We start from the raw sequence: 12,481 nt of genomic DNA, 5'->3' as shown, positions 1-12,481 counted from the left end.
CCTGGATCGTTTGAGAGGAAAGAGCGGTGAGGGAGGGGAGGGGGGATGTTCGTTGTCGCCGTCGTAAATCAAGAACCAACGCCACGTGCCCGATGTCGGAGTTTTATTTCATTTGCTTGATCTTCTTGCTCTTGCCCTCATCCGTCATTCCCTGCTCTATTGAGGTTTGCTACACTCCTGCTAAGCTGAATACGTTTTTATAGAGCCGGGGCGTCAATTAGAATACGTTGACTATTTTTTGACAACCTCTGAGCGCCCATTGCAAAGTTTACAAACATGGCATGCGGTCCGATTGGCATGACATCAACAACAAATTTCGCGGCAAGAAATTGAAGAATTCCCCAGAGCCAGACGCTTAATATTCCACGATCCGAAGAGACTCAAAACATACAACGCAAGTCTGGTCTGCCCAAACAGCGAAGATGAAACTCAAAATTCCGGTCTCCAGTGTTATTATTATCGTGAGCGTTTCTAAAAATACCACCCTTGCACGGTGAACCAAGACCGTGGATAGATTAGGCTTTCTATTGTGGGTGGGTGCATTTCTTTAAATACCATTCAGCACCTGGGTCGTAAGAACTCACGAAAAGCCACTACTTGTGTTTTCTTAGAGGACGAGCGCTCCCGCAAGACTACACACCTCCCCATTTCCACCTCGAGGTCCTCAACCTTGCCTTCTGATCGCTTGACTCTGTAATCGAGATCATCATTGCCCTCCGAGAGTATTGCCAACCCACAACTATAGTTGCGTGCGTTGGGCTCACCATCGCACTTCTCAACCGCCCCAACCTGCTTGGGGCAAGGTTCTGGATGCCCCAAGAAACACTTAGGGATGTCCATTCCCCTTCGTGCTCAAGAAACCTCGATATGCAAGGCTCCGCAGTCCAACGCCATTCCTTGAAACCCTCCCATCTTGCCAGAACAACATCGACTCTCTGAACGAAACGCTTCAGGATCATCTTGTGTTGCTGGCCGGATATTTTCTCTTGCTAGGCCGCGACTATTTGAGCATAGACCATCGGAAGCAGCGTGCCAAGGACGCGGGTGGCGATTATCCGTGAACTATCTCGTCAGAATGGGACAAAAAATGTGCTGCGGCCGAATCGCGCGGAAGTTGAGCGACGATAAACGAGTTCGATTTTCTCCTCACTCTACATCAACACCACTATGCAACTTCGAGATGTTGCGATCAACAGGATGGGAATTGCGTGGGTGGTTTACAACAGTGAACGGATTTTATTCTCCCTTCGCTCTCTAGTCCTGGAGGAGTGGAGAACGGAATAATGTTCAAGCTTGGTTGCCCCTCTGGGCCCTCCGGCAAGGTTTGAAGACGGAAACCAAGGTGCGATTGTTGTCAATGCGCTTGCAGACCTGGGCCGAGGACGACGCGATAAACATTCAAACAAGCGTCGGATCAGCCTCGCCTTGTCAACTTCACAATTCCGTCTAAGGCTGCGAGACCATTTAGAAGAGACTTGCTTTCAAGCGGAGGTGAAACTACTCCTCATGTTCATGCCGAAGGTTTGATCCGGTGGTGGTTATTGTCAACATCTGGTGCGTAGCCTTTTTATAGCGCCGCTCGGACGGCTCGTTTGTTCTGGTTTGAGTCCGCACCGAATCCCGATTGACAGCTGACAGCAGGTTTCTCAAGGAATGATTATGAAACTTAAGCACACCATCCCCCCGGCGGCTTCACACCCCTCGAACCTTCCCTCAACGTCGAAGGCCAAGCATTGTACCATGATGGTTCTCGCCAAGCTGTCTGCGACAAGGGTCATCTTGGCACCGGCGCTTTTCTTTCTCTGCGTTGTGGGGCAGACTAGCCATACGGTACGGAATTTCAGACCATAGGCGTGGCAGATTGAGCTGATGACTGGATATAGGTGACCACAGGTCTGCAAGGCAGCTTCTTCGACCCCGCGACACTCTCAGTCCAACTGAACGATACCGTCATCTTCGTTTTTTCTGGAGCGTAAGCAAATGATATAGTTATCTTTCTCTCACTCCTTCGCTTGACACTGTATAGCCAGCGTTCACACAGTTACCCAAAGCACATTCGAAAACCCTTGCGTTGCCCTTCCCGGCGGATTCAACAGTGGCGGGGCTGGGACAAACAATACAGCGATACCACCACCCACATGGACTTTGCAGATCACCAACGTCAGCGCTCGTACGTCTCCCTTGGGTTCCGGGATTGTATTCACAGCGCCCTAATTATACATTAGCCATATGGTACTTTTGTCAAGTAACAAGACCACAGTCTCATTGCGCTGCTGGGATGGTTGGGTGAGCAGCTCCACTCCTTGCTTCAATATCTCTCCTCGCCTAATCATCCCATCGATTTGCAGTGTGATAAATACGCCTAGCATTTCGATGTTCCAGCAATTCCAGGCCGCTGCGAAGGCAGTCTCAGGCACACCCGCAGTAAGCGAGCAGCCCTCTCTCACACATCCCGAATAACACGAAATTCCCAGCCTGTCTTCACAGTAGCACTCCAAGGATCAGGGGCTTTTGCAACAGCAGCTCCCAGCACTCCGCCCTTCACCAGTCCACCAGCAAGCTCTGTCACTGTCACAGTATCTGCATCTACCACGAGTTCAACCACTCCAACCCCGACTTCAAAGTCATCTTCCTCGAAGAATGTCGGAGTTATAGTCGGCGGCGCGGTAGGCGGTGTGATGGGGGGCATAATTCTCATTGTCCTCCTTGCCATCTGTTGGCGCACCTATAGCAATGGTAACCGCACACCGGTAAGGCGTGAGCCCTCGCCCATGGTCACGCAAGAGCTTGGGTATCAGTACAGGGAGCGCCCATACACCACCATGACCGCCGACGATCCTGGCACGCTGTCACCATCCAAGAGCTTGAACACAGTCCACCGCCTTGAATCTGATGGAAACATGTCGGCTATAGCTTCAACGTCATCACCCTTGATGCCCATGCGACAATTTGACAGCAGAAATTCTAACCCCCTTGTTCCCGTCCGTCGGCCGGTCGCTGGCCGGAGCGGGACACTGGCTATGCAAGGTCATGTCCAGCAGAATGGAAGTTTGAGCGCAATCGAAACGCCCCGGAACGTTGATTCGTCAGACGTCGCCTCAACTTCTTCGCGGTCAGATCGAGGAGCAGCTGCGGGTATTGATATACAGTCGCTTGCACAAGAGGTTGCAGCCGTTTTGCGTTCTACGTCGGCGAACGCTTCCCCTCCTCCAAATACGAAAGAAGGGCAGTCACGATTGATCATAACCAATGATGATGACTCCCAGGTTAGGCTGGCGAGTACGAGCGGTCATAGAGATAACGAACGCGATAACATGACTACGGAGAGCCCGCCACCTCATTATACAATTGCTGGAGGTGGCCAGCGAAACTGGTGACCTACACGGACGACCGTTCCAAAGAGGATGGACATTGTGTTGAATAAATTAGCCTTTTTGCGATGGGTGTCCTGATAAGTAATTTACTCCCACCTCTTCTACTCCGCAGTTCCAATCTTCCTCGGTGTTGACAATCTGTGTACTTAATTATTCCGTTACCCCTGCAGCCGCTGTCCATCGTTTCAGGTCGTACTATGATAAGCATTTGAATGATGGATGGCTCGCCGCTCAAGAGTCAAGTGACTTCACCTGAAACAAGGATGTATCGGGCACCTGAGCGAAGTGCAGGACGTATCCTAGGACAAATGAATCATTTTTGCTTAGTATTGTTTGTGTATCTGATAGATACTGAGGACAGATCCTTTATTTCAATTCAATTAAAGGATTTGTTCACAATATCTGTCTCCAGTTCAAACAATAAGCAAAAATTATTTGTTCGTCGAACAATCTGTCAATGAATTTGCTCAAGTGCCCGATTGTCCACTGTTTGAGGAGCTTGTTGGTCATCAACCAACGGGTGCAAAACTATTTTTGGCTCATGCTTGCCAAACTCCTCCGAGCCAAACAAATTACTTCTTGACCAGAACCGTGACCTTGGCAAAATGTTCAACTCCTTCAAGAGAAAGCTGGTCAGTGAATGTGCCCTTCAAATTCACAATAAGCGTGATATCTGAACGATTTACAGCCCGAGATCTCTATCTTGTAAGCAGTTGAAAGCTCAGGCCCAGCCGGGTACGTAAGACTAATGACCTCATGACAACCTCCAGCCATCACCCGTCGTCGCCCCCGTCCATCAAGGCCTTGAACATCCTTCGAGCCTCCGTTTCGGGCCCATTCCCAGCAGACAAACCCTCTGCGCCTCCACTCGAGTTCAATCTCGAAGTGATAGAGTCGACTCCGACGACGGATCAATTAAAGACAATCTTGTCTTACCTTCCGTCCAAAGCCGCTTCACCGTCGTTGGTGTTTCTCTCTACTCACCCATCAGCAACGGAGCGTCCAGATACGGTTTCAGGAATTGTTGAGTTAGGACAGAAGAACTCGAACGCTCTGAAATGGCCTATAGTCGTGGACTGGAATGATGGGAAGGCAAGTGTCGGGGATGTGGAAGGTGTGAAGGGGATATTAGAAATTCTTAGGAAGAAGAGAGATGGGGAGTTGAAGGATGAAGAGGTGGATCAGCCAAAAGGATGGTTCTCTTGAATCCCGAAAAGCAGGACAATGAATTTTCCAAGAAAGAACTTTTGTAACAGTGATGTGTCATCAACCTTCAAAATATTATCAGAGCTGACATTCCCGATGCTTGGGGTCTAAGGGATTTGTTTATCAATGATGAAGCAGCTTGTGGGCGTGGGCCAGCTAAGTCCTTTTTCTTTCTGTGGTCGTTGATCATGATTTTTTAAAATTCAAGAGAGCTTTCGACTGCCATAATTGCGGCGACGCTAAGGCATAATCTACAACACCGACAAAGTTCTTGGTGGGGAATAATGCCTCCTTTGCTCAAGTTCCAGGGATGGCGAAAACGAAGATCAGATTAGGCACAGGGATTTCCCTTGCTGCCCCTCGCAACGGCTGTTGGCAGGAAGTACATATCCACGATCTGCCGACGTCCAAACCCAAACCCAAGGCTTCCCTCCTCGAGACTCGCTGGTCTCATTCATTCAGATGACCGTAACGGCGGATATAGCGGAAACACATCGCGTGCCCTACACACAAGTACTTATGGTTCTTCTCAGGTAACTTCTATTGCTTTGTCTTTCGAAGGCTGGGCTTGCCTGGAGGCTGCTCCGGAATTTCTGATATGGCGCAGGCTTGTTTGTCGTCCACGCGACCAGCTTATTCCTCTCTAAAGTCCGTTTCAAGCTTCAAAATTAAAAGAGCGCGACTTGCAGTGACAGCTAACTGACCGCATCCACATAGATTCACATCGACTTGTCAATCGTTCACGGTTGCCGATGGTTGCCGTATCTTTTGGCGCCCCCCGAGAAACTAAGAAAAGGATTACATACTACGGGCATGGAACTTGTAAATAATCCTCCTTTACTTCCTCAACGCCCTAAAAATTTGCAGCATCTTCGAGCTTCGGATAATCTCTTCTTCACAATTCACCGACGTAAAAGTTCCGCCGCCTGTGATTCAGGTTACCACAAGGTGACCTTTTTACAACTCTCCCCGCTTTTCGACGTCAATGAGCGGCCTGTTTTCATCCATGCCTGAAGGAATTAAGTACGTCCATTGAAGTATCGCGGGAAGGTATTTTGATTCGAGGGAACTGTTAACTGCAGCCGTATCTTTTAAATCCACCGATTATTGAGTCGAACACGTTGATTTCTTTGATCTAGTCTTCTCTTAGACTCCTTCGCTACCACTTGTCCAAGAAGGGCGTGGGGCGATTTAAGCCCGAAGCAAAGGTAGGTGCACCGATAGGGGGTCCATTACTCATTATAGAGGTGCCCTGCTTCAGGGTCCAAACCCCCAAACCTTGCACACGCTGCAATAAATAAATTCAGTTAGTCTTGTTGCCGGTCCATCTTCCTTCTGCCCAACTACCGTCAGCCTCCTTATACCCCCCCTCATGGTATCGTCGCGGGCTGCGAATGAAGAACCTGATCCCGAGTCCATAGAGGTAAGCGGACTCCTTCAGTTAGCACTATTCCTACTCGGTTAGTAAGAAGGCCGCTCACGATGGAATTGGTTTTTCATCACACTCCTTGGCTCCCCTTTCGACGATAACCATACGCCACAACAACCAACACAAATACGCGATATCTACTCCTATACCCTCATCCTCTCTACTCCCTGCTTCGTACCGAAACGAACAGCCTAATTATGGTCCACATTTGCGCTATGCAAGCAGGTCTCGCAATACCGGTCGACCGTATGAACAAAGATTGGCCATGTCGTCGAGGTTATCGCCATTCTGGCAGACGAAAAGCGGAATAGCGCTTATTGGACTGGTGGTTCTGGCGGTGATCGGTGCGGTGGTAGGAGGGGTAGTGGGAGGGAGAGCGGCGAGGAAGAGTGAGAAAAATGAGGGCCCGCCCAGTGCGACGACATCACCGTTCCATACGCAAACGACAGCTTCGTCAACTACGGTCACATCCACGATTTCCCCTTCCTAGCCGGGGAATCCATCGTGCTCGGAGAGTCGTGCTACTTTGGCGCCTTCGTATTTCGTGAACAATTTACCTGGGTTTTATGTTGTCTTTTTCTTTCGGGTCTTCGGGGTTTCTGGTTGGCAACGAAGATAACCTCCCATCACGATGATTGAATGGATTCCGTTTGACCATCGAGGAATGTCTTGCCATTTATCATGCTGTTTTCTGTACTATATGTTCTGCTGCTGTTCTGCTGACTCTGTTGTCAATCTGCAAAGCTACATAGGGGTTGAATACGACGTACATTCATCATTTTGGGTGCTTTGTCCGGGCACATACAGTAAAGCTTGTCTTTGATCTTTAAATTTTTGAAAGTTAGCATGATAAGGCTAAAATCGCGACAAAATACGAGACTCGCCTTAATCCTGACGTTGAACTGGTTCTTGTAAGAAAATTTGAAGCAAAGCTGAGTCCTGACTATTTGGTGCCAAATAAAATTGAGGGTGCAGCCGCGTGTGAATTGACATCCATCATGGGTTGACGGTGCCTGACCATTACCAAAAAGTGCACAAATATCATGCAGCCCGCAAGCCATCGTGAGGCTGTCCACCCCCGCTTCCCAGCGCCAAAGCTTTTATCTCATCCTTCCCTCCTCTTCCTCACGCTCAGGCGGCGTTAAAACTGGTTTTCAACCATGCCTTCATCAACACAAGGGCACCAGGCCACGTATGACGAAACTCTGCTGGCAGCGGCGCCAGCGGCGACGAAGAAGCAAATCCAGGTGCGATTCAATTGAACACCCTGTGTTCTCATGACAATTGTGTGCTCATGCTGCTCGAATGTCCTTCTAGGGAGGGTATAACCCCGATCTCCTGCAGGAGAAGGTCACTCCATCAGTAACCCCACCACCACGCAACGTACGCGACGTCGAGGCCCAATTGCCCTCGCGGGAAGTCAGCATCACTCCAGCCCCAACCCCATTCTACCGTACGAAGAAGGGCGTCATAATCATCGCTGTGGTGGCAGCTGTGGTGATCATTGCGGCGGTTGTGGGTGGTGCTGTTGGCGGGTCGAAGAAGCATAAGACCTCAGTGTTGCCAGTTACAACATCCTCTACTCATAACCCACAGGGTACAAGTCAAACGGGTGCTGCTGGTGCTACCCAGGAGGGAGGCTCACCAGTCTCGTCGTCGGGTTCAAATCCTCAAGCCACGGCATTGCCCACCGTGGTCAGCACCGGCCTACCTACCGTCATCAGCATTACTCAGCCTGTCCAAACAACGACGCAAGGCCAAGGCCAAGGCAAATGATGATCGAGACTTGGAGGTGGCATGCTCATCCTTATTGTTACGCTCCGCGTGCATGATTGCGAGCAGGTTGGGAGGGGACAGACTGGACAGACTGCGTTTTCACATTATTTAATCATTTTATCAAATCCTTATCACCATTTCGTATTGTATATCCTCCAGGTTTTTTGAAAATTGGATTGGTAGAGTTTCCGCTCATTACCATGTTGAGGTGCTGCCCACATCGTTATGCTAAAGTTGGAACGTAGCTCGTTGTCGAAACTTCAAAATGCCTACTACCTTCATCCAAATGGACATTTGGCAATTGTTCGGGGAGTGACAGCTGTTGTTAGAGAAGATCCGCCCAAGCTTTGATTCCTTGCACGTATATTTTTATCTTCCAGGCCTTATCTCTCAATACCAGACACCGTAACTCCCGCAGCCTGCGTGCATTCACTCTTTTGACAGGCTGTCGCAGTTCGAAAGAAATGTTTGACAACTCGATCAATTGAGGTCAGGAACTTCGCGTCCGGGCACTGATGTCGATGGACAACTTTTGTATCTAAAACTAAAAGTGGAGGCCCAACGTATAAAGTCCATACATCTCTGTACCACAATTATTTACTATACTTCTGCAGGAACTTCGGTGCTTGACACCGGTTTACTGGAGTCGGCGTACAAACACAAACAACTTTTGGCTTCTACCCTGTTCTCTCCCGAGCTCTTTCCTTGACCAAGCAATCTAATATTTTGCAATAGAACTTGCGGAAAACAAAAATGATAGGGTATCGGGGCATACGCTCTTCGACATTCACAAGCCGCTCAGAATCGCCAAGCACAACCGATCCAGCATCTGCGAAAGGAGGCGCCGCACTTGCGATTTCCACCCCTAGGCGACGCACGCTCGCAGATGTTCGTCATGAAGTCGCGCTAGGGCTAGCCGTGCGCATTATCAACAAAGCCGAGAGTCTCGATGGTGGGACTTCCCTCACATTTCCGATCACACACGTCGGTTAATTTCATCGACACTTACTTTTTTCAAACAGGCGTGCGAGTCGGCGTTTCGCTGACCATGTCAACAAACGACGACGAGGACTTCATCCGAGCGGTCACCAGTGAAATATCGCGTCAACTCATGCTGAACTCAAATCCGCATCTTTTTGCAGTAGCTAGCACGGCGCAGTCCATCAGCTCTATCCCTAACACCCTGATCATCCGTGGGTCATCGGAGGACTACGTCCATCGCGCACAGCTTCTCGCAAGTTCTAAATTTATAGGGAGAATAATCACGTCTTTCAATGAAGGAAATCAATGGGTCGCGACTATCAGCGATATCGGCGCATCAATGTACGACGAAGCGGCGCTCTGGGATGTGGTACGCAAGTCGGCTCGGGAGCCGGTTGATCCACTTCTTCCGCCTCCAGGATCGAGGAGAATAGGTCAAATCCTCACAGAGGCTCGCTCAAAACTTGAGCGGATAACGCCAATGCAAGCTTTTGACGAACTTCGAGAAAGTAAAGTCAACGCGCCGACGTTTCTGGTCGACATACGCACCGCTGCTCAACGGGAGATGCAAGGTGGGATATACGGATCCCTCATTATTGAACGCAATGTTCTGGAGTGGAGGTTCGATCCCAGGGCAGACTCTCGGCTCGCCATCGCAGATAGGTTCGATCTAAGAATAATTGTATTTTGTCAGGAAGGCTACGCGTCGAGGTGAGGCTGTTGGGATTCGATGATGATGACGATTTAATTACATTCTTCAATTCTAGCTTGGCAGCATATTCTCTGCAACAGCTCGGGTTGCTTAACGCAACAGACATGATTGGTGGATACGAGGCTTGGAGGGAGGCAGGGCTTCCCATTGACATTGATCAAGCGCATCCAAGGTCTTTGGTTTCTTTGGCAGGATCAGTCGTTTGAGGCCCAAAATTGTTAGTGGGATTTTCCGTTATTCTTAGACTCTGAAAGATTTCCGTTATGGCTCGAGCTCTATCTAAAGTAAATTAAGTTTCAATTAGTATCCAGTGGATCCATGCCTAGCACTTCAAGCACACAAAAAGTGTATTCGTATTTTCGTAACTGAGGCAGATATAGTCTTGTGTTGGTATTATTTCATGAGCACAAAATGAACAAACACATATGCAATATTCTTCAAATCCTACGAGTGCGGTAAAAAAAACGAAACAACAGTGCAGTGCTAACAAAACCCAGATAATGATATTATGAAGCACGCGCGATGCGTGGCTAACGAATCCTTCCAACGTCAAATAAGAAATCAAAAGTTGAATCCCGAATGAATCAAAGTGTTTGTTGTGTGAACGATGGCTGAGGTGAATGAGGTGTGATGATTGAAATCATTGAACGAGTCATTGAATGTCGTCGAACTAGGGCATAATTCTAATGTGGAGAGTATTGAATTAGATGAGTGTCCTTGAAAAACGGTGATGAACATACATGAGTCGTTATCCCGCATTGTGGACGGATAAAACTCTCAAGCAACGACGCAGTACGCGTTGTTCCCGCTGCCACCGTCATCGGCATTGGTTGGGATATCACTGGAGCCGGAGACGGAGGCGAAGAAGATGGCGAGGGTGGCAAAGGAATCCATAAGAGAAATTTCGGGAGGATGTGAAGAACAGTGAGTTCAAAAGATATTTAGTACGACGCGGAGCAGCCTGGATATCTGTCGTTTTATGGTGCTCCCTTTTAAACTCGACATTTACCTTGAATCTAGTGCTCCGGAGGACTCGGATTAGATATCTAAATACAAACTGTCGGAGTCTTATTGTCAAAGCGTTCCTGCGCCGGAATCTGCTAGATGATGAACATATAACAATAAAAGCCAACGTTCGGGAACTACTCACTTCACAAGGCATTCCATATGTCACCGAGAAATTTCATGGAAAACAATAGAAACCCTGATGACGTCAGTCGACCTTTAACGCCTAATTTGCGTTCAGCATTTGTTCTATAAATTAATCAATTCAATGCATAGCGGCGTTCAACGATACAATAATCGTGCCACTGCTTTTGTCTTCGTCAGGGGCTTGAACAAATTCGATGCAGTCCGGAGTCTTGAGGGCCATAATCAGAGGCCTCGGCGGATTGGGACTCGGTGGAAGGCGAGGGGTGGAAAAAGAGTAGCGAGAAGGGTGAAATCGAGCTTATTGTGAATGCACGATTTGGAAGACCCACGTTTCTACCTGGACATGGACGCGGCTAGATCGTTCGGGAATGCTGCTGGGAAAAGGAGAACCTCGATTAAGATGAACCGAAAAGAAACAAGCGTGCATAAGCGTTTTCAACGAGCAACGGTGTGTAATGAGACAGACGGGGTTCGAGCTGAACGATATCTTCCGGACCTCTGACCTTTCCCTTTGTGATCGCAAAGTGCCCAACTCTCACACTAGATGACGAGTATCTGGTAATGGGCCTGTGTTAGTATCGGGTAATTGTTCCGTGTTGGTGTCTGCAATCGTTCGGTGTGAGTAGCTGCCATTTTCCCGGTGCTAGTATCTGGTAACGGCTGGTTGATGCTGGCTCGTCGTTGTCGTCGCCATCTCAAGACGACGAGCGACAAGAGACCTGCGAGAATTAGGAGCACTACACCCCCTATGACTCCACCGACTACAGCGCCCCTGGGTATCTCTTTGTGTATAGCCGTGAAGTTATAAGAGCAGGACAAAATGGGCCACTCACTTCGAGACCGGTAAGACTTGTGGAAGTGAGGTTGCCGTCGTAGTTGCATCGGTGGTGTCCTCCATAACCGCATCCGTAGTCGCGGTCGTAGTTGCGGTCGTAGTTTCGGTCAAAGTTGCATTCGCAGTTGAAGTGGTTATTGCAGTAGTGGTTGCAGTAGTAGTTGCCGTCCTCGTTGAAGATGTGGTCGCAGTCGTAGTCGCAGATCTAGTTGCAGTCGTAGTTGCAGTCAAAGTTGCAGATCTAGTTGCAGTCGTAGTTGCAGTCAAAGTTGCAGATCTAGTTGCAGTCGTAGTTGCGGATTTAGTCGCAGTCATAGTTGCAGTCGTGATGGCAGTGGAGGTTTTAGTTGCAGTTGTAGTGGTCGACGTCTTCACGGTCGTTGAGGACGTTTTTTTGGATGTTGAAGCTATCTTCGTGGACGTCAAAGATGTTTTCTTGGACGTTGACGACGTCTTTACGGACGTGGAAGACGTCTTCTTAACAGTGGAGGATGTCTTTGTGGACGTAGAGGACGGTTTCTTTGATGTCGAAGACGTCTTTGAGGACGCGGCCAACGGCTTTGCGGATGTGGAAGACGTTTTCCTAGAAGTCGAAGATGTCTTTGTGGACGTTTTCTTGGATGTTGACGATGACTTTGCGGATGTGGAAGACGTCTTTTTAGAAGTGGAAGATGTCTTCACGGACGTAGGAGTCATCTTCTTAGAGGTTGACGATGTCTTTGTGGACGTTGAGGACGTCTTCCTGGATGTCAAGAATGATAATCGTGAAATTTGAAGCTGAGGACAAAATGGGCTACCTACTTCGAGATCTGTCGGATCTGTTGGAGTAAGATTACTGGGTGATTCGCAGACGTCTCTGTGGATGTTGAAAAAATGGAGTTGATGGTTCTCGACGGTGTGTGCACTGGTGTTGGGGTGGGCGTGGTCTCGTTCACTGTCACATAGTCAAGGCGAAAGTAGTTACTGGTTTCGTTGTTCGATAAAAACACCACTCGCATGGTATGAAAACCATAAGC

The 12,481-nt window shown here is 48.8% G+C and overlaps 7 protein-coding genes across 7 annotated transcripts; 6 read left to right on the top strand and 1 right to left on the bottom strand.

Annotated features, from left to right (window-relative positions):
• Window positions 1–1,740: 1,740 nt before the first annotated feature.
• LACBIDRAFT_307717 (uncharacterized protein) lies at window positions 1,741–3,377 on the top strand (the record flags this gene model as incomplete). The annotated part of the gene is made up of 6 exons (XM_001886278.1): window positions 1,741–1,830; window positions 1,884–1,972; window positions 2,031–2,170; window positions 2,226–2,286; window positions 2,349–2,424; window positions 2,475–3,377. The coding sequence occupies 6 exons, from the start codon at window positions 1,741–1,743 to the stop codon at window positions 3,375–3,377; spliced, it is 1,359 nt and encodes a 452-aa protein (XP_001886313.1).
• Window positions 3,378–4,130: 753 nt separating this feature from the next.
• Window positions 4,131–4,677, top strand: LACBIDRAFT_307716 (uncharacterized protein; the record flags this gene model as incomplete). The annotated part of the gene is made up of 1 exon (XM_001886277.1): window positions 4,131–4,677. One exon carries the CDS (start codon window positions 4,131–4,133, stop codon window positions 4,578–4,580), a length of 450 nt encoding a protein of 149 aa, XP_001886312.1. The 3' UTR covers window positions 4,581–4,677.
• A 1,266-nt stretch (window positions 4,678–5,943) lies between these two features.
• LACBIDRAFT_307715 (uncharacterized protein) lies at window positions 5,944–6,786 on the top strand. Its single transcript, XM_001886276.1, has 2 exons — window positions 5,944–6,003; window positions 6,200–6,786. Exons 1-2 carry the CDS (start codon window positions 5,953–5,955, stop codon window positions 6,497–6,499), a joined length of 351 nt encoding a protein of 116 aa, XP_001886311.1. The 5' UTR covers window positions 5,944–5,952; the 3' UTR covers window positions 6,500–6,786.
• Window positions 6,787–7,169: 383 nt separating this feature from the next.
• On the top strand, window positions 7,170–7,979 carry LACBIDRAFT_295338 (uncharacterized protein; the record flags this gene model as incomplete). Its single annotated transcript, XM_001886275.1, has 2 exons — window positions 7,170–7,256; window positions 7,327–7,979. 2 exons carry the CDS (start codon window positions 7,170–7,172, stop codon window positions 7,783–7,785), a joined length of 546 nt encoding a protein of 181 aa, XP_001886310.1. The 3' UTR covers window positions 7,786–7,979.
• A 755-nt stretch (window positions 7,980–8,734) lies between these two features.
• On the top strand, window positions 8,735–9,684 carry LACBIDRAFT_307712 (uncharacterized protein; the record flags this gene model as incomplete). Its single annotated transcript, XM_001886274.1, has 2 exons — window positions 8,735–9,477; window positions 9,534–9,684. 2 exons carry the CDS (start codon window positions 8,735–8,737, stop codon window positions 9,682–9,684), a joined length of 894 nt encoding a protein of 297 aa, XP_001886309.1.
• A 335-nt stretch (window positions 9,685–10,019) lies between these two features.
• Window positions 10,020–10,948, bottom strand: LACBIDRAFT_307711 (uncharacterized protein). Its single transcript, XM_001886192.1, is given in 5 exon segments — window positions 10,020–10,140; window positions 10,219–10,575; window positions 10,629–10,706; window positions 10,716–10,781; window positions 10,793–10,948. The coding sequence occupies 2 exon segments, from the start codon at window positions 10,643–10,645 to the stop codon at window positions 10,317–10,319; spliced, it is 276 nt and encodes a 91-aa protein (XP_001886227.1). The 5' UTR covers window positions 10,646–10,706; window positions 10,716–10,781; window positions 10,793–10,948; the 3' UTR covers window positions 10,020–10,140; window positions 10,219–10,316.
• A 25-nt stretch (window positions 10,949–10,973) lies between these two features.
• Window positions 10,974–12,240, top strand: LACBIDRAFT_331859 (uncharacterized protein; the record flags this gene model as incomplete). The annotated part of the gene is made up of 3 exons (XM_001886273.1): window positions 10,974–11,078; window positions 11,207–11,248; window positions 11,440–12,240. The coding sequence occupies 3 exons, from the start codon at window positions 10,974–10,976 to the stop codon at window positions 12,238–12,240; spliced, it is 948 nt and encodes a 315-aa protein (XP_001886308.1).
• Window positions 12,241–12,481: the final 241 nt, after the last annotated feature.

This window comes from Laccaria bicolor, genomic scaffold, assembly GCF_000143565.1.
Source record: "Laccaria bicolor S238N-H82 LACBIscaffold_36 genomic scaffold, whole genome shotgun sequence".
Classification (NCBI taxonomy): domain Eukaryota; kingdom Fungi; phylum Basidiomycota; class Agaricomycetes; order Agaricales; family Hydnangiaceae; genus Laccaria; species Laccaria bicolor.
Note: the sequence above shows the minus strand (reverse complement) of the source record. Positions and strands in the feature narration are given on the sequence as shown.